The sequence below is a fragment of the Podarcis raffonei genome, chromosome Z (genome assembly GCF_027172205.1).
Source record: "Podarcis raffonei isolate rPodRaf1 chromosome Z, rPodRaf1.pri, whole genome shotgun sequence".
Taxonomy (NCBI): domain Eukaryota; kingdom Metazoa; phylum Chordata; class Lepidosauria; order Squamata; family Lacertidae; genus Podarcis; species Podarcis raffonei.
In genome coordinates, this window is record NC_070621.1 from 24,168,786 (window position 1) to 24,192,534 (window position 23,749).

Genomic DNA, 23,749 nt, shown 5'->3' on the forward strand with positions numbered 1-23,749 from the left:
GAATATAAGAAACTGCTTCATACCAAATCAGAACATTTTGCCAATCTAGCTCAGTGCTGTCTACACTGACTGGCAGCATTTGTCCAAGGTTTCAGGCAGAAACCCCTTCCAGCCCTACCTGCAGGTGCCACTGAGGAATGAACCTGGGATCTTTTGAATGCAAAGCAGTGAGGTAGGGCCCTTCCTCTGAAGTTGCTCTTGTACTGACAGCAGCTTCAGGGGACTTGGCTTTAATGTAGGATTTTCCTCTTGCTGGTCTTCTTCTCTGATTTATTAGCTAACAAATACTGGCAGGTATGGGCACTCCTTGAGCAAAGAAGCAAGTTGTGCACCACCTCTTTCAAAATGATTTCCCCTAAAAGCTACCATGCCAGATATGACTCTTCCAGAGCAAATTAACAGGAGGGCAAGGCCCACCTTAGCAGAAGAACATTTGCTCTGCATGTACAGCAGGGGAGGGGAACCTGTGGCTCTCCAGGTGTTCCTGGACCAGAAGACAAATCACAGCTCCCATGCTGGTTGGGGCTGATGGGAATCCAGCAACATCCAGAGAGCCATATTCCCCACCTCCAATATAGGACACCCCAGTCTTTGGTTCTTGCATCTCCTCCCCCTGCAACCAAAAAAGGCCCCTTGCATAGTGGGCTTTGAAGACCCCTCCCCCAAATTTGAATCCCTGGACAGCTTCTGCTAGTCAAGAGTTGACTAGATTCGACTAGACAGATCAGTGCTAGTTTCATGCATTTCTGAGGACCCTCCTCTACTGCCAGCCTTACCTTTCAGAAAGATCACTTCTGGGTGGAAGGCCATGGCAGGTTTCTCACAAGGCAAGTTGATCAAGGGGGGGGGGGGGGCTGGTCTGTTTCCTTCAAGCCCTGCTTGCCGCCTTCCTGGAAGCATTTAATGGGCCACAGTTAGAATAACTAAGCTGAACTAGATAGGCCTGATCCAACAGGGGCTCTTCTTATGTCCACCTCAAGCAGTAGATGTTGCAATCCCATAAGGGGCAGCTGAGTAAGAGGTGAACAGAATTGATTCCTAGGGGTCAATCCACCAAGAAGCCCTCCTGTACATCCCCACCAACAGCTCCAACATGCTTTCACAAGGTCCCTTCAAGTGGAGTTTTGATGGAGACCTTTCTGGCTGATTAAACTGTAGCATCTGTTTGCATGTGTGGAAAGATTTGGATTTTCCAATCAACTTCTTGGGCCAGCCCTGCATGGAAGAGAGGAAACAGATTTTCCAATGAAGGCTACATTTGGCCTTGCAACATAGCATCTATAAGCAGAAGTCCATCATATAGCTCCCTCCAGACCATAGCTGTCAATGTCTCCCTTTTTTGAAGAGAAATTCCCTTATTTCAAATAGGATTCCTGGCAAGAAAAGGGAAAAGATGACAGCTATGCTCCAGACAGCCAACTCCCATTAGCCCTAGCCAGCATGGCCAATGGTCAGGGGTGCTGGGAGCTGTAGCCAAGCCACACCTGGGGAGCCACAGGTTCCCCATCCTTGATATAGTTTATTTACAAACAACAGAATGCCAGCCTTGCATTACACAAGCCAGTTAAACCACAGTATGGTGAATACGCTTGCCCAGATTTGCATTAGAACCCAAGTATTCAAGAGTAAATTATTTTTTTGGGGGGGGAGGCTCTGTTCTGGGGACACACAGGAGAATTCATTTCATTGGACATCCCACTGAGTGAGATTTAGTCATAAGGAAATAATGGGACTCAAATCTTTAAAAAGGGATACCGTTTGAAACAGGGTTTGCTGCTTTTAGCTTAAAGCACACACATACTATATCTCCTTGAAGTCTGCAGTTCTGCAGTCACTTGGGTGCCACTCCACTCTGACACCATCAATAAAATACACCAAATTTTTAAATGTCTTCCTAGTACTTCTTTTCCCCTGGCCATACTTTGCCTCCTTATAACCACATACCCAATGCTTTGCCACTCTCACCCACCCACCCCTGGCAGGCAACACACTTTGCAGGTCTTATTTCATCTTCAAAATGCCACCCGATACAGATGGCTCTGCATGCACAACTGCTTACAAGTAGCCCCCCCCCCTTGGAAAAGGGTGGCACTTACGTCTGAGTAGATCTGCACAGGACTGCACTACAAGGCTGCAACCCAATGCACCCCTAGCTGAGAGCAAGCCCCACTGAAATCAGGGGGGGGCTTGCTTCCAGAGAAGGAATGCACAGAAAGGTTGTGCTGTCAAAAACACAGAACGTTTATTAAATAGGGGTTTTTTTTACCACCAGCAAACCATCCCATTTCTTAAAGTTCTTACAACCACTGTTTTTTTTTTCTTTAAAAGCACCCAGTTAGTCGGTTTAAGAAATTGTTTTTTCTGCTTTTAACTAAAGGGCAAGCTGGACATTCCAGAGCTCTCTTACATCATATCTGAATATCTTCAAGCCAAGGTGTTGGCACCTTTCCCCTGTATTGTGTTCAGGATTAACAGTGGTTCACACTATGGAAGTGCAATTCAGCATCAACCCAACAAGAAGCACCATCAAGCAGTGATGAGTGATAACAGAAGTCCTATCAGGCACACTCTGCCTTACCCACCACTAATGAAAGAATTGGTTACCACCACCACCCAATTTCAAATCAAAGTTAACCATCTGTAATGTTCCAAGTCTCCCTGCAGGCCCTAGGGAACCAAACCCACCCTAATCCTCCTTTAACCCTCTCCTGCAAGCTATTTGGCTACTGTTACATTCATTGCGGTGTTCCAACAGCTGGCAGCACAAGCAGCCACCTCCAACGTGGGGGCTTTCCCTTTCTGCAGATCAGAGAGTCGGCGCTCCCACGACGCTCAGCCTTGCCATCAGAAGGTCTCAGCACTGCTTGCTGTGAAGCTGGGACATTCCTTGCGTCACACCTGCAGGTTTGCACATTGCTGGCTTGTCGGGGGAATGGGTGAAGCTGGGGTCCGGGGGCAGGTCAGCCCCCTTCTCGCCCAAAGGAAGGACCCAAGCAAGTTTTTTACCTGCGCTGTCCCCACCAGGCCTGTGGGAGGCACACACCTCCTGGGGCACAGCAGGAGTCTGCAAAGGCAAATTGGATGGCCTGGCCATTGGTCTGGTTGCCATCAGCGCTGGATCGCTGGCCCCATCTGCGCGAGGTTTCCCACTAGGCTCCTTGGTGGATTCCTGCACCAGGGGCATGCAAGGTGCTTCCATACCTGGCTGTTCCGATGCACCCCACGTGCTCTGGAAGGCTGGGGTGCTCAGATCACAGTCCCACGGTTTCACACCTTGCGAGGGAAAATCCTCCCTGCATGATACATTCTGCTGCAGCTCTGCCCAAGGAAAGACAGCAGCATCACTTCCTTCCTTTCCTTCTGGAGAGCCCAGAGCATTTTCACGGTCTGCATCTAGACCAGGAGACACAGGATCCTTCCTGCAGCCACTCCATCGAGACCAGAGGTCAAAAGGCTTGAAGCCACCCTTGGAGAGTTGCAAGCTAGCCAGCTCGAACTCCAAGCTCTCAGTGTCAAGGGACCTGCTCCTCCTGCAACTGGAGAGAGGCTCCGGCATGGGAGGACTCATCTCCTGAAGCCTCATGCGCCGGGGAAGGCTGGTGACACCCCAGTTGCAGCTTTGGAAAGAGCTCTGGAAGCACCCAGGAAACATTCTCTCGTCACATTCGGCGAAGGATTCTTTTGCAGCGTAGCTATCGTCGAAGGCCTCAAAGGATGCAGCGATGTCCTCATCAGTGTTCATCCCCAGGTGCTGCTCGCACTCCCCTTCGCCTTCTTGCTCCACGTCGACAATGTCGAACGTGACCATCGTTGGGAGGGCAGGGAGGTTCTGGGTGAACGCAGAGCCTGAATCAGAGCTCCCAAGGCTTTCAGAGAGGCTGGAGAATAGAGTCCCGCTGCTGGTGAACTCCACCAATGCCTGGGAAAAATTAACGGCCTGTTCTGGTTCATTTTCCATGTTGGGGGGCTCCCCAAAGTCAGCTTCGGTTCTGCTTGGCTGCTCATTGAGTGGACAGCTGTGCGTTTTGAAGAAAGGGAATGCCACAGAATTCTCCAGGCCACTTAAAGCACCCGGTTCAAGCCCTGGATGCTCTCTATCTGAATCCAACACTGAGCCATTTTCCACGTGCTGAAAAAGGCCCCCACTGTGCACTTTAGGGCCCCCACTGCCATTGTAGTGCTTCTCTGGGCACAGCATCTCCTTGAAATCTTTCCACTCTTGCTTCTCAGTTAGAATTCCAGCATCCAGGCCACTGTTCAAAGCAGGGGGGGACATTTGATCGCCGCCAAGGCCACTCGGACTCTTGTCGGTTAAGCTGGTCACTTTCGTGTTACATTCCGTATGTAGCTTTTCTCTGGGGTGGTGCTGGTCTTTGCTGAGGATATCCAGGTCTTTCAAGGTTGGCTCCCTCTGCATCTCCCAAAAGAGCAGCTGCTTCTGAATGGCAGCCAGCCTCTCCTCCTCCGTTTCCATCACTTCCCTCTTCTGGCCCATTATCTGCACCAAATCCTTCTCGTCAGGGAGAGCAAAGTCCAGGAACTGGCTCATGGAAAAGATCTCTGGTGGGGACACTTTGCTACCAAACCAAGATTCATCAGCATGAGTGGGGCTCATGAGGGCATCATCAGGTTCATAGAACTCATACAGCGCATCGCCACTGTAGCTGTCCCTCGGGAGGCGGTCCTTCTTGATTTCTTCAAGCCCATCACCAGTTTCATCATCAGGACCTGGAGTGGTAGAGTCATAGTACCCCTCATCGCTGTTGGGAGCAGATTCTTGCTGGTCACTGTGTGGTGTTAAGAGGTCCACGTCACCCCTTGTGCCTTCAGGATAGAGGTGGACCTCTGGCTTGCCACCGTTCACTCCCTGATGCTCACATTTCGCCATGAGTTCTGGAAGGCGTGTTTCGTACCCAGCATCTGCTTTGACGGCACCTTCCCACATCTGCTGCAGATACTCCTCTATGTCATCTGGCATGGCCATCTCCTCCCCTCCACCCTGGTAAGTAACTAGGCAGGAGCTCCTCTTGGCCACATCCCTGCCGCGCTCTGCAGTGGTGGCACTCTCAGCGATGCTGTCGATATCTGGTTCAGCAATGATATCTCCGCAGCCGGTAAAGGAGTCGAAGCTTTTGAGGGAAGTGACATCTCCAAACATCAAGCTGAGCTGGTCCCCAGATGGGACACAGGGAGGGCTACTGTCTAGGTCCTCAGACTGGAGAGCATCAGGAAGCTCTCCGCACACAGAGTTAGCACAGAGGGTGTCATCTGCTTCCAGCTCTGCATCTCGAGAGCTTTCACTGCCCGTCCCTCCTCTGGCTGCATCCCCTACAGAGCTGCTTTCGTTGGCCACCGGTTGGACCTCCTCTCTTGACTCATTGAGACCAGCCGCTACTCCAGGTGAAGAAGAAGCGTCATCACGAAAATGCTCCCCATGTTCTGGGGGAAGTGCAGTGCTTTTTAGGCTCCCCTGCTTCAAGACTTGCTGGGTTTCGGCACCCCTCTTCTGCTTACTTGCACTGGGCAGTCCTTCAGCCACAGCATCCCTTGAAGTCCACTCCTGCAACTCAGTCCTCTCGGGCTCAGTGCTTTTGCTCTTCCTGTGGCGCCGGATGCTGTTGAAGAGGCCCCTGAGCCCCTTCTTAGAGCGTGGAAGGAACAAGGACTTCTCCCCACAGGGCTTCTTCTCAAAGCCCTCAGAGCTTCCAGACAGGGATGCCGACGGCCGGACAAAACCAACCCTGAGGCTGGCGTCTGCTCCTAGGAGAGCACTCTGAGAACTCGGCAGCTGTGCAGGAGGGAAGTCCGTTCCACCACCCAAGTTGGCCTCTTCGTACCCCACGTCGCTGATGCCATCGTGTGTCTTGCTCTTGCTCAGGCCCTTTTTTGCAGCTCCCTTTCCCTGGCCTTTGTTTTTCCCACCAAAGAAACTGGGCAGGGTGCAGATGCTTCGCTTCCCACCAAAGAGCTTGAAGGCAGTCTTCCTGAGCTTCCCAGCAGGAGGCGGCTGGCGGCTGGGCTCCACTGTGGCAAAGGAGGCATCGCTGTGCTCAGAGAGCTGGTCAGCTGCCCCATTCTCTTCCTGCAGCCGCTGATGGTGATGGCCTTCCTCTACCAGTGGAGATTTGGCTCCAGGTTTGTTTCCAGTGCAGGCAGCTTCTGTGGTGGCCATTCTGGCATGCAGGTTTAGCTGGAAGGGCAGTCTCTTGCGGCCGCATCTTCCTCAACATGCTCTGGGTGAAGCATCCTGGCTGATCTGAAAGAAAAAGGAAAGAAGGGGGAGGGGGGACAACAGGAAATGCATCAGGAGAGGATACTGGTGCTGAGCATTATTTCATCCAAGTGCATCGTAACCAAGCAAAGCCAGGGCCACAACAGCTGCCCTGTTTGGGGCTCCCATACCTCTAAATGTGGGAGGGACGTAACAAATGGGAGGAAAGCAGCACCTGTTACATTTCTCCCAGCTGTTCAAAAAAAGCAGAAGAGCCTACATTAGGTAAATAGCTGGCAGCCTTAGGTAGGAGCAGCCGCCGAGACCATATAACACCGGTCTTGAAAGACCTACATTGGCTCCCAGTACGTTTCCGAGCACAATTCAAAGTGTTGGTGCTTACCTTTAAAGCCCTAAACGGCCTCGGTCCAGTATACCTGAAGGAGCGTCTCCACCCCCATCGTTCTACCCAGGGCCTTCTGGCGGTTCCCTCACTGCGAGAAGCCAAGTTACAGGGAACCAGGCAGAGGGCCTTCTCGGTAGTGGCGCCCTCCCTGTGGAACGCCCTCCCACCAGATGTCAAAGAGAATAACAACTACCAGACTTTTAGAAGACATCTGAAGGCAGCCCTGTTTAGGGAAGCTTTTAATGTTTGATGTATTACAGTATTTTAATATTTTTTTGGAAGCCGCCCAGAGTGGCTGGGGAACCCCAGCCAGATGGGCTGGCTTTAAATAATAAATTATTATTATTATTATTATTATTATTATTATTATTATTATTATTGGAGAAATTGACAAATACACAAATGGACATTACATTTAATGTAACCCAATGTAAGCCTTATCGTACATGTGTCCACTCAACCACTTCCATGGGTGGAATTGGCACTGCAACAGGTGCCACATAATACCTGTTCTATATTTGTAAGAACTTGGTCATTTAGTGTGGCAGCACCTGCTCTCTGGAACTCCTTGCCTATTGACAGCTGCTAAAAACATTCTAACCAGATGATTAGAAAGCTGAAGTAATTTTAATATGTTGTAGTATTTTTTTGTGTGTGTATTAAAGTAGGGTTGTAGTTTTTTCTTCATTTTATTCTCTTATCTTTTTATAATCTGCTTTGAGGTTTCCCGGTGTATCCAATTGTATGATGTAAATTAAATAAATTTTCAGACAAGAGGCCTAAGAAATCCTGAAATTGGCTGTTCCACCAATTTATTGGTCATATTCTCTCTCTACTCTCCTGTGGCCCCACAACGGACTGATGAGAGAGCTACAGGCCTCGGGGTGGCACATTTAAGAACGAAATAGAGCTCTAACATCAGGTCATCGATCAAGTCAGAGCTTTTCCTCATTCTTTTTCGGACAGTCAACATTGGTAGCAATTTTTATTCCAAGACTAGTACAGGCCAAAGCAACTGCAGGGGACTCTGCAATGTTATTAATGTCAGACTTCTATCTTTCATTAGTAGTGAGCACCCACCAACTCTCTTAAAAGGGAAAGGGAAACTGCACTGAGCACAGAAACACACAATTTAGTCTTTTAATTAATTAATTACATTGAATTTATATCCCACCTTACCTCCAAAGACCTGAAGGTGACGTACATCGTTCTCCCCTTCCAAACTTTATCCTCACAACAGCATTGAGAAGTAAGTTAGACTGATACTGAGCAGTGAGTTTCATGCAGTGTTAGAAATTAACTAGGCATCAGGCGCATTTGCACCTGGCTTCAACAGCTTCCGACCAAGTGAAAATGCCTGTGCTCAAATGCAGCATTTCCATCATAGTAGTCACATCAGATCAGAGACAGCTGCTTCAAATTTTTCATTTATAAGCCCCATGGCTTGAAAACTTTCTACATCAGCACTGTTCTGTTTAAGATTATCTTGAGACAGTTTCTGGGATTAAATTCCAAAGCCTTGTTAGATAACTACAACCAGAGATCTGTCAATAGATGCCAGACTATCTTCCCTATGCCTCTACTTTAAAGCACTCAGAAGGGGATGTAAAAAAGGTTGTTCTCCAGGTATAATACCTGTGCTAACATTCATGTGAGGGACGCGGGTGGCGCTGTGGGTTAAACCACAGAGCCTAGGGCTTGCCGATCTGAAGGTCGGTGGTTCGAATCACCGCGACGGGGTGAGTTCCCGTTGCTCAGTCCCTGCTCCTGCCAACCTAGCAGTTTGAAAGCACGTCAAAGTGCAAGTAGATAAATAGGTACCGCTCCGGCGGGAAGGTAAACGGCGTTTCCGTGCGCTGCTCTGGTTCGCCAGAAGCGGCTTAGTCATGCTTGCCACATGACCCGGAAGCTGTACGCCGGTTCCCTCGGCCAATAAAGCGAGATGAGCGCCGCGACCCCAGAGTCGGTCACGACTGGACCTAATGGTCAGGAGTCCTTTTACCCTTTACCTTTTAACATTCATGTGATTCCCAGGTGGCCACCTATGCAGGCACTGGCCAGACCCAGATGTACTTCATTTCAGGAAGGGGGTTCACGTGCCTTCAGTCCATACCCTGGCAGTGCTAGGCCATTTACACAACCCAGACTGAAGACCTACAGCTGCAGGGATCTTGCACCAGCCGCTATCACCCAGCCTGGCCTACTCCGCAGGGCTATTGTGAAGATAGAGAAGAGTTGAGGGAAAACATTGCATGCTGTGTTGAGCTCCTTGGAGGGCAGGCAGGATATAAATTAATAAATATGGGTAAATAAATAACTTCCCAGCCAAGGCACTCATGCTGCATATACAAGCCCATCCCCACAAAATAAGAGTTTTATTTCACCAAAGGCCACACGACTTCAAAACACCATCTCACCTTTGCATTGCATCACAAGCCAACTTTTAATATCATGTCAAATCACTTTCACTCTCTCGCATAGCTCTCCAGCTACAATGGAATAGCCTTTCATTTGAATTGTCGCAGCCATCGCTATCGGCTGCACAAATTCTAAATTGATGAGCTCATGTTGGTCAAATGTTGGTGCTTTGCTTTACACAACTCATCTTCACAGAAAACAATTTCACAAGAGCTTAATGAATCTCCTGCATTCTGCAGGGGCTGGACAGCCATCTACTGGGGAGACTCTACCCCAGGTGTGGGGAACTCGTGGCCCTTCGGATGCTTCTCACCTATATCTCATGTCACCCCTGGTAATTAGCTATGCTTGCCAGGGCTGATGGGAGTTCTAGTTTAGCAACACCTGGAGGGCCAAAGGTTCCCTACACTTATGCCAAGCAAGGAGTTATGCTTGATGGTCTATCAGGCCACCTTTAACTCTAACCTTGTAAGATTCTTCTTTCTCCTACCCACTACACCACCAAATTTGAAAGGTGGGAGGCTGCCGCACCTGTCAATTACCTGATGTCAAATGAGGTGGCAATGAGTGTTAGAACCTTAAAAGCACTGTGCAGGATTCTCTGCAAGCCTCCTGCAAACAGCTCTGTGCAGCACTTTGAAGTGCCAGAAATCATCTGGTTGCTAGGAACTTCAAAGCTCAGCACGCAGTTCTTGGGAGGTCCCAGAGGATGGTCAGGACTTAAAAAGAATCGAGCATGAGCCTCCTAAAGTGCCAACTATCAGCTGGTGCTTCTGGCCCAGTGCAGCCACCTTTTTAACCTGTTCACCCCTGGCATCATATAAGACATCAGGTGACTGGCAGGTGAGTGTAGCATGGCCAAAACAGTCTGGTGAGCCAAATGAGCAGGCTTTATTAGTCTGATGGGCTGGAGGTTGCTCAGTCCTGCTATAAACTGTGTTCATGCATTCGCAGGACATACAATGTTGTAAAACGAGTAGGGAGGCAAGCAGATGCAAGCCTCCAACCCCCCAACCCCAATTAGGATATTTAAAAAATGGGGTCAAATGATGGTCAACATTAGCTCTTCTGTATGTATTCATTTAATGCAACTATCACAAAGAAAAGCTGACAGCGATTAACATAGATGTCATTAACTACTTTTACAAAACTGTCCAGATGATTCCTTTTGACACTAGATTTGCCTGACCTTGCCTACAGTCCTGTGCACTTAATAATGCACAGGATCTGGCTGGGAATTCTAAAATCTGGAAATAAATTATCCTAGCACAAATATAAAAATTTGTGCAAGAGATGTTCAAAAGAAGTGTCGCTTGACTTTTACTTGAAACCCAGGCTTCATTTTTTTCTTCTTTTCTTTAAAGGAAAAAACAAACCCTAGCTATTGGTATACCTAACTGTAGATAGATCTCTGTGTGCCTTGAAGAAGATTCAGCTAGGTTTTCTGACTCTCATTGCTTTATAATGCCCCTAAGGCCGATCCTGACCCTGCTGCTGGACTCCAGCTCACGTCATCCATGACCACCAGTCATGCTGGCTGGGGCTGATGGGAATTGTAGTCCAACAACATCTTGGAGAAGCTGGATTGATCAATAATAAATCTGTCAGGTTTTTTTAAAGGCGTGCCACAAGACTGTCACTTTTCTCTTGTGATGGACACAAGCCACAGATAACAGGGGAGAGCCAGTGTGGTGTAGTGGTTAAGAGAGTGGGAATATTATTACTTGGGAGACCAGGGTTCAAATCCTAACTCAGCTATAAAGCTCAGTGGGTGAGCGTGGGCCAGTCACTGCCTGTCACCCTAACCTACCTCACAGGGTTGTTGTGGGGTTTAAATAAGGAAGGGGCGAAACCACGTACATCACCATTAGCTCATTGGAGAAAAGGGTGGGAAATAAATACAATAAATAAATAAACAATGTCAGGCTCTATGAAACTTAAACACAGTGCAAGGAAGCCAAGTCCCACTGTAAATCGGCAGGACATGAAGGACCAGCCACAAAAACACAGGTACCTGCTTTATATTGAGCCATACCATCAATCTGTCTATTTCAGTATTGTCAACACTGACTGGCAGCGGCTCTCCAGGGTTTGAGGCTGGATTCTCTCCCAGCCCTACCTAGAGATGCTGGGGATTGAACCTGGGACTTTTTGCATGCAAAACAGATGCTCCACCACTGAGTTCATTGTCCTATCAAACCTGGATTTATGTAGGCCTAGAGAGAGAGAGAGAGAGAAATGTTTTCCCCAGAAATTTCATATATTTGCGACTGAGTGATGGAATTTGCATTCTATAAGAAGCTGCAGCCAATGTTAAAGTGTGCAATTTGACAACACTTGTGCATTTCCAAAGTGAAGAAGAAGAAGAAGAGTTTGGATTTGATATCCCGCCTTTCACTCCCTTTAAGGAGTCTCAAAGCGGCTAACATTCTCCTTTCCCTTCCTCCCCCACAACAAACACTCTGTGAGGTGAGTGGGGCTGAGAGACTTCAGAGAAGTGTGACTGGCCCAAGGTCACCCAGCAGCTGCATGTGGAGGAGCGGAGATGCGAACCCGGTTCCCCAGATTACGAGTCCACCGCTCTTAACCACTACACCACACTGTGAAGTTTGACACATCCACACATAGCATTTTAGGTGTACAATCAGGGAACTGTGTTGGGGGGAATAAAGTCTCTTTGTTTACTAAAAAAAAAAAAAAAGCAAAAAGCCCACCTTTCCAGGCACACCACTTTCACAAGGCTGTTTACAAGACTCTTAAACACATGAAAATAAAATATACACCCAAGGATAGTAGCAGCTAATGTTTTTTTCATGCACAACACAATTCAGCGAAACACAGACAACTGTTTTCAGGGTTTGGAATTTTTAAACACCAGCAGTCATGAGGTCATGTGCATCTCTGCGAGGAGGGAGTTCCGAAGTTGTGGGGCCACCACTGAAAAAGCCCTGTCCCTATTACCCACCAGCCTAACACCTCTTGAGGATTACGATATTAAAGGCAAGAGTCCACCAAGCCAGAATTTCATGGTGGAGAGGCCACACTATTCATATGCCTTTTTCCCCAGAGAGGGCAGTAAGATTGAAAAGTGGATAGAGCATAATCACATAGGAAAGTGTCATACACCCAGCCAAACTAGTTGTTCACCAAAACCTTTGGCCCTCCAGGTGTGGTGGTTGAACTACATCTCCCATCTTCCACTGCCACTGCCCATGTTTGCTGGTGCTGATGGGAGTTGTACTTCAAGAACATCTGGAGGGCCAAAGGAAGATGATGGTACAGGGACTCTATGATCTAGCCCAATATAGTCTGCGCTGATGGGCAACAGCTCTCTAGCGGAAGAGTTTCCCATCACCCACATTTTCTAAGGATCAAACCTGGTTCTTCTGCACTTAAAGGCTGTGCACCACCACAAAGCTACCACCCCATTTTCTGAAAAAGAGCACAGGAAGATGACAGATTCTGATTTCACCGATCGTGATGCTTTCCAACTCGAAATGCTTTCTGGTTCTGAAAAGCTGCAGAAGTGTGCTTCTTAGCACGCTACCTGGTCCTTTAAAAATAAAAGAAAAGAGGGAGGTACCAGGGTCTAATCCTAGGGCTTCCTGCAGGCAAACTATCACCAGGTTTGCCTCTAAGCTATCCTGGCCTCTTAAAAATAATAGGATGCTTAAGGAGCGCGGCGCGTCTGCGGTGGGGAAGGGGTGATCTCAGCAGGGGAGGCCAGCCACCACCAGCCACCGCAAGCTCCGGCAACTCAGCAACAAAGCTACCCAGCGCCCGGCCTACCCAAGGGTGGGGGGAAAGGGAGGGAGACTGCCGGCGGAGGTAAAGGAAGAGGCTAGAGAACCGGAGGAAGCCTCACATACATTCTGCGATGGGGTGATAGGTGATCGGCTCCGCTCCACAAATCCCACCCGCGCCTGTCCTTTCTTTCTTTCTCCTCCAAAAGAGATGGCAACAGCAGAAAGGAAGGGCGGCGGGGGGTGGGGGGAGAAGCAAGCGAAAAAGGCCTCCCGACTTCCTGCAGGAGTCGACACAAAAGAAAAAGACGCGTGCACACAACCAGTCCCAACACACACACACGTACACGCGCGCGAAAGACAGAAGGGAGAGAATGTGTCGGTAAACTGCAAACGCGTAAATATTGCAGGCTGTTTGCGCGAGCAAGCCCCGGGCGATTGCGCTGCGGCCGGCCGGGCGCCTCTCCTCCTGGCACTTCCAAGCAGGCCAGTATAGCTTGCAGGAGAAGGGCGGGCAGGCACCCTCCCTTCTCGCTCGCCTTGCAGTCCCCACTCACCCGCCTCTGCGTGCGCTCCCGGAGCGCAAGGACCCGCCGCACAGCGCGCGTCTGGAGGAAAGTTGGCAATACATTCATGGCTCTCGCCTCGCCAAACCCAGCACGGAGCAGGGGCAGAGACGGGAAGGTGGGGGCCGGAGGCTCCCGGCTGCTACTATTACCGAGAGGCAGGGCCGGCTGGAAAGGTGATAGACGGCCACGCAGAACCAATGAGGAGCGTTCGAGGCGGAGTCGGGCGGGGTTTTCTGTCTCCCGCCTGTGGTTTTCCAGCCTTCCTCCAACATTCTTTGAAATGCAAAGTGCTGCAGTTCGTAGATTAAAAGTTGTTATCACGAGTACATCTGCAATGCCAGGGTATGCATCTTTACTGAGAAGCAAGCCCCCAGTTGAGATCAGTGGGCGTTGCTGCTCCACGCTCCCCACCTGCGCTCCAATCCTATGCATTAGACTTCAATCCTATTCACGGCTGGGTTGCGTGGGAGCAAATCCCATCGAACTCAAGTGGGGGGCATAGATTGCACTGCGATCCTATACCTCTCTGGAAGCATGTGAATTTGGAATTTGGTTTTGAAGAAGCCCAATGCGCGCCGGGGGCGGGCAGCATTCGTGTATGTATATATGCATGCATGTATGTATGTATTTACCTACCTTTCTTTCCTCCAAGAAGCTCAAAGTGGCACACATGGTTCTCCCCACTTTTCATCCTCAGGTTAGGCTGAGAAAAGTGACCAGCCCAAGGACAACCAGTGAACGACTGAGTGGGGATTTGAACCCTGATCTTCCAAGTCTAAGTATTTGTAAAATGAAGGATGCACATATCTGTAAATGCACTTATTTTTAATAAATATATCAAAAGACAGATTTTACCCTGCACAAGGGGAGGGACAAAGTTTGGGACTAACTCAAGAGCCAAGCACAGGGCTGGCAAAGCCCCTTTTGCTACAGTTACCCAGTGTCCATTCCACATTTGTAAGAAATCAACATTTTAGCATGCCAGCACCTATGCTCTCAAACTCCCTGCCAATGGACATCAAGCATGCACATTCACTGTACTCTTTTTGGCACCTGCTGAAAACATTTTTTTTAACGGTGAATCTGTCCAGGCACGTGGAATGTTGATATACGCTTTATCTGCTTTTGTAATTTCTTGTTGATTTTATCCTTTGAAGTTTTAAAGAATTGCTTCCACTCTTTATACTGATAATTTTATTGTTCTATTCGCTTTGTAAACTTTTTTGAGGGTGGGTTGTTGTTGTTGTTTACAATCAAGTGGTGTATAAACCTTAAGGTAAAGGTAAAGGGACTGCTGACCATTAGGTCCAGTCGCAGACGACTCTGGGGTTGCGGCGCTCATCTCGCTTTATTGGCTGAGGGAGCCGGTGTACAGCTGCCGGGACATGTGGCCAGCATGACGAAGCTGCTTCTGGCGTACCAGAGCAGCGCACGGAAACACCATTTATCTTCCCGCCGGAGAGGTACCTATTTATCTACTTGCACTTTGATGTGCTTTTGAACTGCTAGGTTGGCAGAAGCAGGGATCGAGCAATGGGAGCTCACCCCGTCACGGGGATTTGAACCGCCAACCTTCTGATCGGCAAGTCCTAGGCTCTGTGGTTTAACCCACAGCGCCACCTAAAAATACATAATTAAATCAGATGGCTGCCAGGACACTTGGGAAGTACTGTGCAATGAGCTTTGACTGGTCGGTGGGACAAACCACCAGTCAACCATCTGACATCATGACATCAAGTAAATGACAGAGGGTGTCCCAATCACTTGTCAATGTTGGCTCATGGAAGGTGGGGACAAATAAGGACCTGGCTTGGTTAGCCATAAAATTGTTTCCCATCTCTGGACTAAACCATTCAGCAGCTGAACATCCAGCTTGCTGGTTTGACCAGTTGCAAAGTTGGGTTCATGGTGCAAATAACTCATCATAAAATGACTATTGCAGTCTTACCAGCCAAAGGCTTCTTTGCCGATATACTGTAAAGAAGGAAACACCCTTCTTTGGTCTGGCCCTCTTAGCCAAACAAAGGTCTGCTGTGGGCACTTTGCTGCCGCTTGCTTTATGTTGCAAACTCACAGGCAAACTGCAGCTGGACGATTCCATAGGAAAAGGTCAGTTGCCACTGGCTCTTTGAGCAGAAGTTCCCCCTCCAGATAGTAAATCTTTAGGCTTGCCATGGCAACCAGCCTCAAGTCGGTTTTCATTTGCATCAACTCTCATCCCTCGTAAAGCCCATCCAATTTCCACTGGAGTAATCAAAAGTGCAGAGCGGGAGAAGAGGAGTGTGGGAAAGATCTTTACAGGCTTTGAGTAGACAGATGACTTGCTGAGTGGACAGATGGTGCCTGTGGGCTGTTGCTGCAGCTTATAAACCAGGCGAAGAATCAAAAGTAATAGCACAAGCCAACGACCTGTGCATGACAGACCTGTGGAAAGCACTGAAACCATTCAGCTTAAGCCAAAAGAAGGACAGTTTCATGGGTTGTGTTCTGGACCACCTCCTTTAACTTGGGAAGATGGCAGCTGAGCATGTGTAGAGAGAACATTTAAGAAAGGCTTATCTGAGCCCAAACATCCACCCAAAAAGGAGCTTGTTTGCTGCCTCTCTGCCTGGCTCATTGCTCTGTCCTTGCCTTGGCCTGTGATGCACCAGAGCCATTCAATTGCTTTTGCTGTAGGGATGAAGCATAATGACCTATCCTCAGAGGGGGTTGCATGTTTCCTTCTTATGAGTCATTGCTCTGGACTTATCTCCTTCCAATCAAGCTCTGCTGAGGACAAGCAATCCTGCAGCATCTCCATTTGAGTGGAACATTCAATCACTACCAATGAAGAGAAGCAGCATGAATCAATTACCTACTAGGCTCAGAGGAGTGGCACCCCCCCCCTCGGCAGAGTCTCTTGCTGGATTCTAAGGAGGAGGCACACTCCAAAACACAGAGAAGCATAATACTGCCAATATTGGAGGCAATAGCCTAAACATTAATAGCCATTTACATTGTGATCCACCTTGAGGTGTTTTGACAAAGGATGGGATATAAATTGTTTAAATATGTCAACATGCAAATAAATTAATTCCTATATCCTCCATTAATTTGTATAATCCATTTTTAAGGCCATCATTTCATATTGTGGTAGAAAATTCAAACGTGTAACTTTGTGTTGTATGAATAAGTACTTTCTTTTGTCTGTCCTGAATCTTGGAACATTTGCAGCTTCAATGGATGACTCTGGGTTCTAATATAATGAGTGGAAGACAAACTTCTCTTACCCACTTTCTCTGTATCATGCTTAATTTCATATGCCTCTATCATCTCCATCTTCAACTCGCCTTTTTTTCTTTCTGAAGTGAAAGGCAGACGGAAGCAGTTCTTATTCCAAAATACTCTAAAAGTACACATTTGTGCTGCAAATGTAAGGAATGTGCTTCACTGTACTACTAAGATACACAATTTGTATCTTAGTAGTACAGAATTTTTGCAGAACTCTGCAAAATGGGTTGCAGAATGGGAGAATCAAGCAGCTTGACCAGAACCCAGTTAAGTCAGGATCTTGGATTTGAGGAAACAAGAGAAGAGGGGGAAACAGACATTTCGACTTTGTAAAGGAAATATAGGATCCTTTTATAGATTCTGCTGTTATATAAACATTCAAATTTTGCATGTAAATTTGTTTGGGGATTATGGCATGAACTTGTTAAACCTGACCCACCCTGGGATCAAATTGCAAGGTGGTAGATTCATTGAAAAATAGCATGTAGGCTGTATATAGTTGGCAAAAGACTTTAGTACTTGAACTGGTGGACTGGAAGGCTTGTAGCCAGAAGGTATATTGGAGAACTAGAACAAAGGATGAAGAGATCAAGGCATGATCTCAAGAGACAAAGGAAGAAATCCTGCTAAAGGGCACCATTCTAACATCTTAAGAACTGCCTGGCTGTCATATGTTGATAGGGAATGTTTTAGGCTGGAGGGAAAGTAGATTTGCTTTTAACTCTTTGTTTATATGCTCTTTTGCTCCAAATGGAAGGAAAGCTATGCATATTTACAGCTATTCCTATGTTAAACCTATTCCCTAACAATGACCTTAAAACCACCAAAATCTTTTACTAATCTTTTGTTCTTGTTTTCACATAACTTGCATGTTGTTGTTGTTTAGCCATTTAGTCGTGTCCGACTCTTCGTGACCCCATGGACCAGAGCACGCCAGGCACTTCTGTCTTCCATTGCCTCCTGCAGTTTGGTCAGACTCATGTTCGTAGCTTCGAGAACACTGTCCAACCATCTCATCCTCTGTTGTCCCCTTCTCCTTGTGCCCTCAATCTTTCCCAACATCAGGGTCTTTTCCAGGGAGTCTTCTCTTCTCATGAGGTGGCCAAAGTACTGGAGCCTCAGCTTCAGGATCTGTTCTTCCAGTGAGCACTCAGGGCTGATTTCCTTAAGAATGGATAGGTTTGATCTTCTTGCAGTCCGTGGGACTCTCAAGAGTCTCCTCCAGCACCATAATTCAAAAGCATCGATTCTTCGGCGATTAGCTTTCTTTATGGTCCAGCTCTCACTTCCATACACCACTACTGGGAAAAATAACTTGAATGGTCTCCTTTAATAGGCTGCCCCATGTCTAGTGCCACATGCTAAGATACCTGGAAGTGTTCTTGGGGGAGACACAGGGAGTTTTAGGTCGATTGGTGAAAGCCAACGACTATTTCACTTGGTAGCAGAAAAGGTGTAAAAGAAAGGGATCTACTCCAACCAGGCTGCATCTCCCTCTCCTCATCACAGCACAGGACCCAAGAAAACTGGAGTGTTGTGGCAGGCTTCAATGAAAGCGAGCATCTTCTTTCACACAATCTCCCCCACTTTGTTTTCCATCCAGTCTCACTATTCTGTGACATTTTGGTTGGTCAACAGTTTTAAGCTTTAGCCATGCACACTAATGTAACCTACCTCTTCCTCTGCTTAGCTTCTTTGGTAGTTTCCTCCGGGGGGTGTGTGTATGATTTTTTAAATTTGATGTGCAGAGGACTGGCAAATAGCACCCAAAATGATCTCAGCATCCCTGTGGTGAAGTAAGGGGAAGCACTTCATCCTTTCTCCTGCCTGCTACAGCACAGCACAGATCCTTACTGAGGCTCTAGGCTTGTCATTCTATCAGACTCAATGCAGTCATCACAAGGGATGGCTGAACCTCAACATTCATTTAAGGAAAAAGTTCTCCCAAAGGTTTTTTGAGCCTCTTGGAACCAAAATGCAGTCAATTTACAGGATCTTCTATAAGGCTGAGATTTTTGAATCCGAAAAGACAAGGTCAAAAAGAGAGCACAACACTTTCCTTTGTTGCCAGTTAAGTATGGAGGAGGAATTTGATTCTGCTTGTATTTAATGAGAAATGGCCTGATCTGCACTTTCAGAAACAAAATGATCAAGGGCATATAAACTCTCTTATGAAGAAAGGTTGCAGCGTTTGGACTTTATACTAAAAAGGTGTATCTGAAGAAGTGTGCATGCACACGAAAGCTCATACCAAGAACTAACTTAGTTGGTCTTTAAGGTGCTACTGGAAGGAAAAAAACTTTTTTGTTTTAAAAAGGTGAGTAACAGGTGACATGCTAGTTCCGGGATCAGCAACCTTTTCCAGCTGTGGGCCGGTCCATCGTCTCTCAGACCATGTGGTGGGCCAGACTATATTTTTTTGGGGGAAATAAACGAATTCCTATGCCCCACAAATAACCTAGAGGTGCATTTTAAATAAAAGCACACATTCTACTCATGTAAAAACACGCTGATTCCTGGACCGTCCACGGGCCGGATTGAGAAGGCGATTGGGCTGGATCTGGCCCCCGGGCCTTAGGTTTCCTACTCCTGTGCTAGTTTATAAAACTATACATGGCATGGGAAAAGTGGACAAAGGTTTTTCTCCTTCCTTTATAACACTAGAACTCGTGGACATCCAATGAAGTTGCAGGATTTAGGACAGATAAAAGAAAGTTCTTCACACGGAACTCACTCCTAGTGATAGCAGAGATGGCCAACAACTTGGATAGCTTTAAAAGAGGACTAGGTAACTTCATGGAGGAGGAGACTATCAATGGGTACTGGCCACGATGGCTGGGTGGCTGTGCTCTGTCTCCTGAGCTGGAAGCAATAATGCTTCTGAATACCAATTGCGTGGCGAGTTCCCGCCCCCCACCAGGATAAATAAAGACACGAGACACCATAATTTAAGGTTAATTGGGCAAATTAGGCCACAACTTTATTGAATTTCAGGAATGAGAGGCATTGGCTTAGGCATTGGTCCTAACGACTATCCGGCTCCAGCCCATTTGCTGGAGACACGGGGAAGGGTTAACCTTATATCGGGGGAGTCTCCTGCCGAGGCACGTCGACTAGGAGCTCCCCCGGGTCACCGCTCTGGGGCGTGCCTTTGGCCCTCACCTCCATAGGCTTCGGACAGGGCCACGCCCCCCGGAGTCCTTTACCGGACCACCCTTCATTCTCTGGGGGGAGGTGATGGCGTTCCTCCCCCCCACATCCTCTTAACCCCTTCTTACCAATGCCTACCGCCAATGCCGAGAAGTTGTGACGAGTTGCTACGAGGTAGGCGAAAAACCAAAAGGCCAGAAATCGCCAATTGGGAAAAATTCCTACCATGCCCCTTGCGGCGACAGACCGAAGTCCATAGCAAAGTCAAAGACCTACCTAAGCCTAGTTAAAGGGAGGGAGGGTGGGAAAACGTGGAGGCGAGCCGGCGAAAAGAGGGTGAGCCCCCTCCGCGCCGGCCCTAAATAGGGCAGGCCATGCCCCCCCAAGCCAGCCAGCTGATTGGCTGGCTGGGGGGGCAGACCCGACCGGGATTCCCCTGCTCTCGCGGGGGCTGGGACCAGCCCCCGCTCATGTGGGGTGGGCGTGAAGCCCACAACCCCACCTCCTGGGCAGGCCGGAAGTGGCTTAGCTGGAAACCAAAAGCAAGATGAGTGCTTTTGTGCTCAGGTCCTGCTTGCAGGATTCCCACAAGCATCTGGTCAGCCACCGTGAGAGCAGATGGGCCACTGGCCTGCTCTAGCAGGCTCTTACTATTCCAAAGCACAACAGTCCTTTGAAATGTGTGCTTCTCTGCATTCTGCAACGGAGCTCCCCACACAAACAATCTGTACAAAAAATGCATCTACTAGGGGAAAGGGTACAGAAAAATGCATGTTAGTGAAACTACCAAAAAAACCATTGTTGGCATAATGACTTGCAAAGTGCGTAATTAGTGAAAACTACATACGAAAATGTATTTACTGGGAGAAAATGGCACTAAAATGCTAATGAATTTTCATGAGGATTCTTGTTTAGAATAATTGCCAATTGCTGTAGAAATGTGGAGAACTGAATTTAAGACCAGAAGAACGAGAAACTTAGAGAACTGCAATTCATCCATTCTTAGCTGCCAGCTAGAGTTCTAAGAAACAGATCAGGGTGAAGAAGGCTGGTTCTAGAGGTAGGAGAAGGGGCAGATAGTTTTCTGGTTTTATTGCCGCTTTTTGCAATAGCTTCCTAGCTAGTTTTCATTGAGCCTGGTATGGCTTCAGCCTCTAGACGGCTTATTAAACTTCCCAAATCAAAGCCAATTATTCATCAGCTGAAGATCCATGGAAAATTGTTCATGCTTATTTTCCATGCAAACCATCTTTCTTTTTTTAATCCTTTGCTAAAGATCTGACTTTTTTCAGACCCAAGAGGGAGAATAGTAAGTGATCAAGAGAAAAAGCCCCTGATCATGAAACTTACAGGAACGAATAAGCATGGGCAGCTGTTAGCACTGCATCCAGCTGGTGCTTTCTGATTGCTTTAAAAATTGTTATCTTTTTGGTGCCCATTCAAGTATTAACAAATTACATTCCCCTTGGGTTGTCAGTTCAAATCCATCCCAGGTCAAGCGGTACCCAAAAGGCATTACATTCTGGATGGTTGCTTAGCTCAGTGCACTGAAAGGGTGGGATTAGTTGGTGGTGGTGTCAAAAGCATAATGGAAGACACAGCTTTTGGGGTCTCAGTCAGTATACTCAGGCGAGATGACTAGGAGCCAATGACTACCTCCTTTAATCTCATTGTACACTTTGGTAAACAATGGTCACACCGGCTTTCCACAGCCTGGTGCCCTCCAGATGTTCAGCCCCTCCAGACACCCTTTTCATCCTATATTCATGATGATTTGTGCTTATGATGCTCTCAGGGTGTAGTATGCAACCCTGCTTTCAATACTGCTTGTGTCTGCAAATGTTCTGGGTTAGGCATGCTTCAATTCTAATCTGCGCATGTCACAAAGCTTCCTGCTGAAATCTTGTAATTTATGTCACAAGTGTTCTGGCTTGTTTGTTTGTTTGAACTCTTGCTTTTGTACAGTACCAAGACTGCCTCTCTCAATGGCAATAATGCAGTAACATTGCGGAAACTTTGCAGAACAACTAATAAAGCAGAATGATTTGTGAATGCACCACAAATGCACTATTGAATCAATGACATGTTGCAGACTACACCGGCAGAAAAACACACACCCAATTCTGGAGGAGCCCTTAGTCAGGAGTTAAATTCCCACAGTTCCTGGCCTCTGGCCTGGCTGGCTGGGGCTGATGGAACCCTGAACCTTTGAAGGACACTAGGTTGGGGAAGGCTCCCTCAGAGCCCCTTACTTTTACAGTAGAATTGGCAATTGTTTTATCATTTGTGTGTTTGCTGCTCTGGGCTCCTTTGGGAGGAAGGGTAGGATATACATTTTAATAACGATGATAGTAATTATAATGATGATGATAATAATAATAATACTCAAGAGTCCATAGGCTGAGGAAGGTGGGGGGGCACACTTTTGCTTCAAATGCACAAACGTCAGCAAACATTGTCACAGCATAGGCCAAAGCTTGTTTTCTTAGAAGTAAGCCCTTACTGTGCTCAATGGGGTTTATTTCCTCGTTAGAGCATTTAAGGCTGCAGTTGAAGTTTCTCTGCGGATCAAAAATAAGTGTTTGTTTCTAATTTTCCATAGCAAGCTGAGATGTAAACACCCCACCACACACACAAACACACACACATAGGCTTGTTAAATATTGTAGCATTTCAGGGTTTGTTTGTTTTTTGCTTGGAGTCTCTTGAGCTTAGACATAGAATTTTTCCCACAAGTCAAGACAGAAGCAAAAGTCATTTTTCCTAGCGAAGCAAGAGTCAGGGTTTATGTTGAGTGAAACATCCACACAGATCAGAACATGCTCCTGTTTTTCAGTCTGTTACAGATAGAACATTTGTGAGTGTAACACTATACTTATTTGACTGTCTTAAGATGCGGTGTGTGTGTGTGGAACCTCAGGCTCAGGAACCCAATGTGGCACCTTAGACCTCTTTATCTTGCCCTTGAGACCCTCCCCAGATATATCGCTCCACAGCCACACCCCTTCTCCCCAATCAACACTTCTTATTGTCTTACCAATGTTGTTGCCTGGCTGGAATAAGTAGGATGGGGTGTATGATGGGGTGGGTATGCAAGTGTGTGAAGAAACTTGCATACTACTGTACACAGAAAAATGCTCACATTTGTGGCTCTCCTCACTTTTGCCTGTGGCACACTGGCATGTGACCCCTGGAAACCTAGCCAGGAGGAAATGTGGATCTTGTGCTGAAAAGAGTTCCCCACTCCTGGTTTAAGGCAACCTCTGTGAAGTGCGAAGCAGATGCTTATGCGTCAGAAGGCATCTCCACCATCTCATATCCACATAGATTTGGAGGATTCAATACAACCATCTCGCCTTCTGATGCACAGTTAATATCTTCATTTGGTTCTTCTCCCATGTACTGCTTGTCTCCATTGCCTTTGTGAAGCACACTAGTTGCAGACCACCTCGGAGAGGGACAGTGTAGCATAGTAGTTAGCGTTTGGACTAGGATCTGGGAGACCAAGGTTCAAATCCCCCCCTCAGCCATGAAGCTCACTGAGTGACACCGCCTCTCAGCCTAAACAACCTCACAGAGTTGTTGTGCAGATTAATAGAGGAGGGGGAGAACCCTGTACTGTACCACAAGCTCCTTGGAGGAAAAAATGGGATATAAAATGTGTGCGTGCGTGCGTGCACACACACAGAGGCAGCACAACCACCAGCTAATTTAACATCCACTCTATTACTGAGGCAACCAACTCTTGCTCTCCACAATATCCTTTCTAATTGTTTCTCCAGCTTAATTTTAACTGCACAGGGCCACAGAGCTTTCCAGCATCTCCCTTAAGAGACCTGCACACTGCTTAATAGATGGCTGGTTAATAGAGTTCACAGCCCTTGACATTATAATTTGATTTTGGATTTATAAATAATGCAGATCTGTTTCTAGACTTCTGTGTTTCCAAATATCGAGAATGCTCTCAAAGGGGCATTTGGTG

At 47.4% G+C, this 23,749-nt stretch overlaps 1 protein-coding gene across 2 annotated transcripts; it reads right to left on the bottom strand.

Moving 5' to 3' along the window:
• Positions 1-2,352: 2,352 nt before the first annotated feature.
• AMER1 (APC membrane recruitment protein 1) lies at positions 2,353-13,515 on the bottom strand. Of its 2 annotated transcripts, none has more exons than XM_053374054.1 (2): positions 13,336-13,515; positions 2,353-6,256 (listed from the first exon to the last, which is right to left on the bottom strand). In XM_053374054.1, the coding sequence occupies exon 2, from the start codon at positions 6,170-6,172 to the stop codon at positions 2,855-2,857; it is 3,318 nt and encodes a 1,105-aa protein (XP_053230029.1). In that variant the 5' UTR covers positions 6,173-6,256; positions 13,336-13,515; the 3' UTR covers positions 2,353-2,854. The 2 variants fall into 2 exon arrangements, with proteins under 2 accessions (XP_053230029.1, XP_053230030.1); XM_053374055.1 differs by lacking the exon at positions 13,336-13,515 and adding an exon at positions 12,905-12,996.
• Between the last annotated feature and the right edge of the window lie 10,234 nt (positions 13,516-23,749).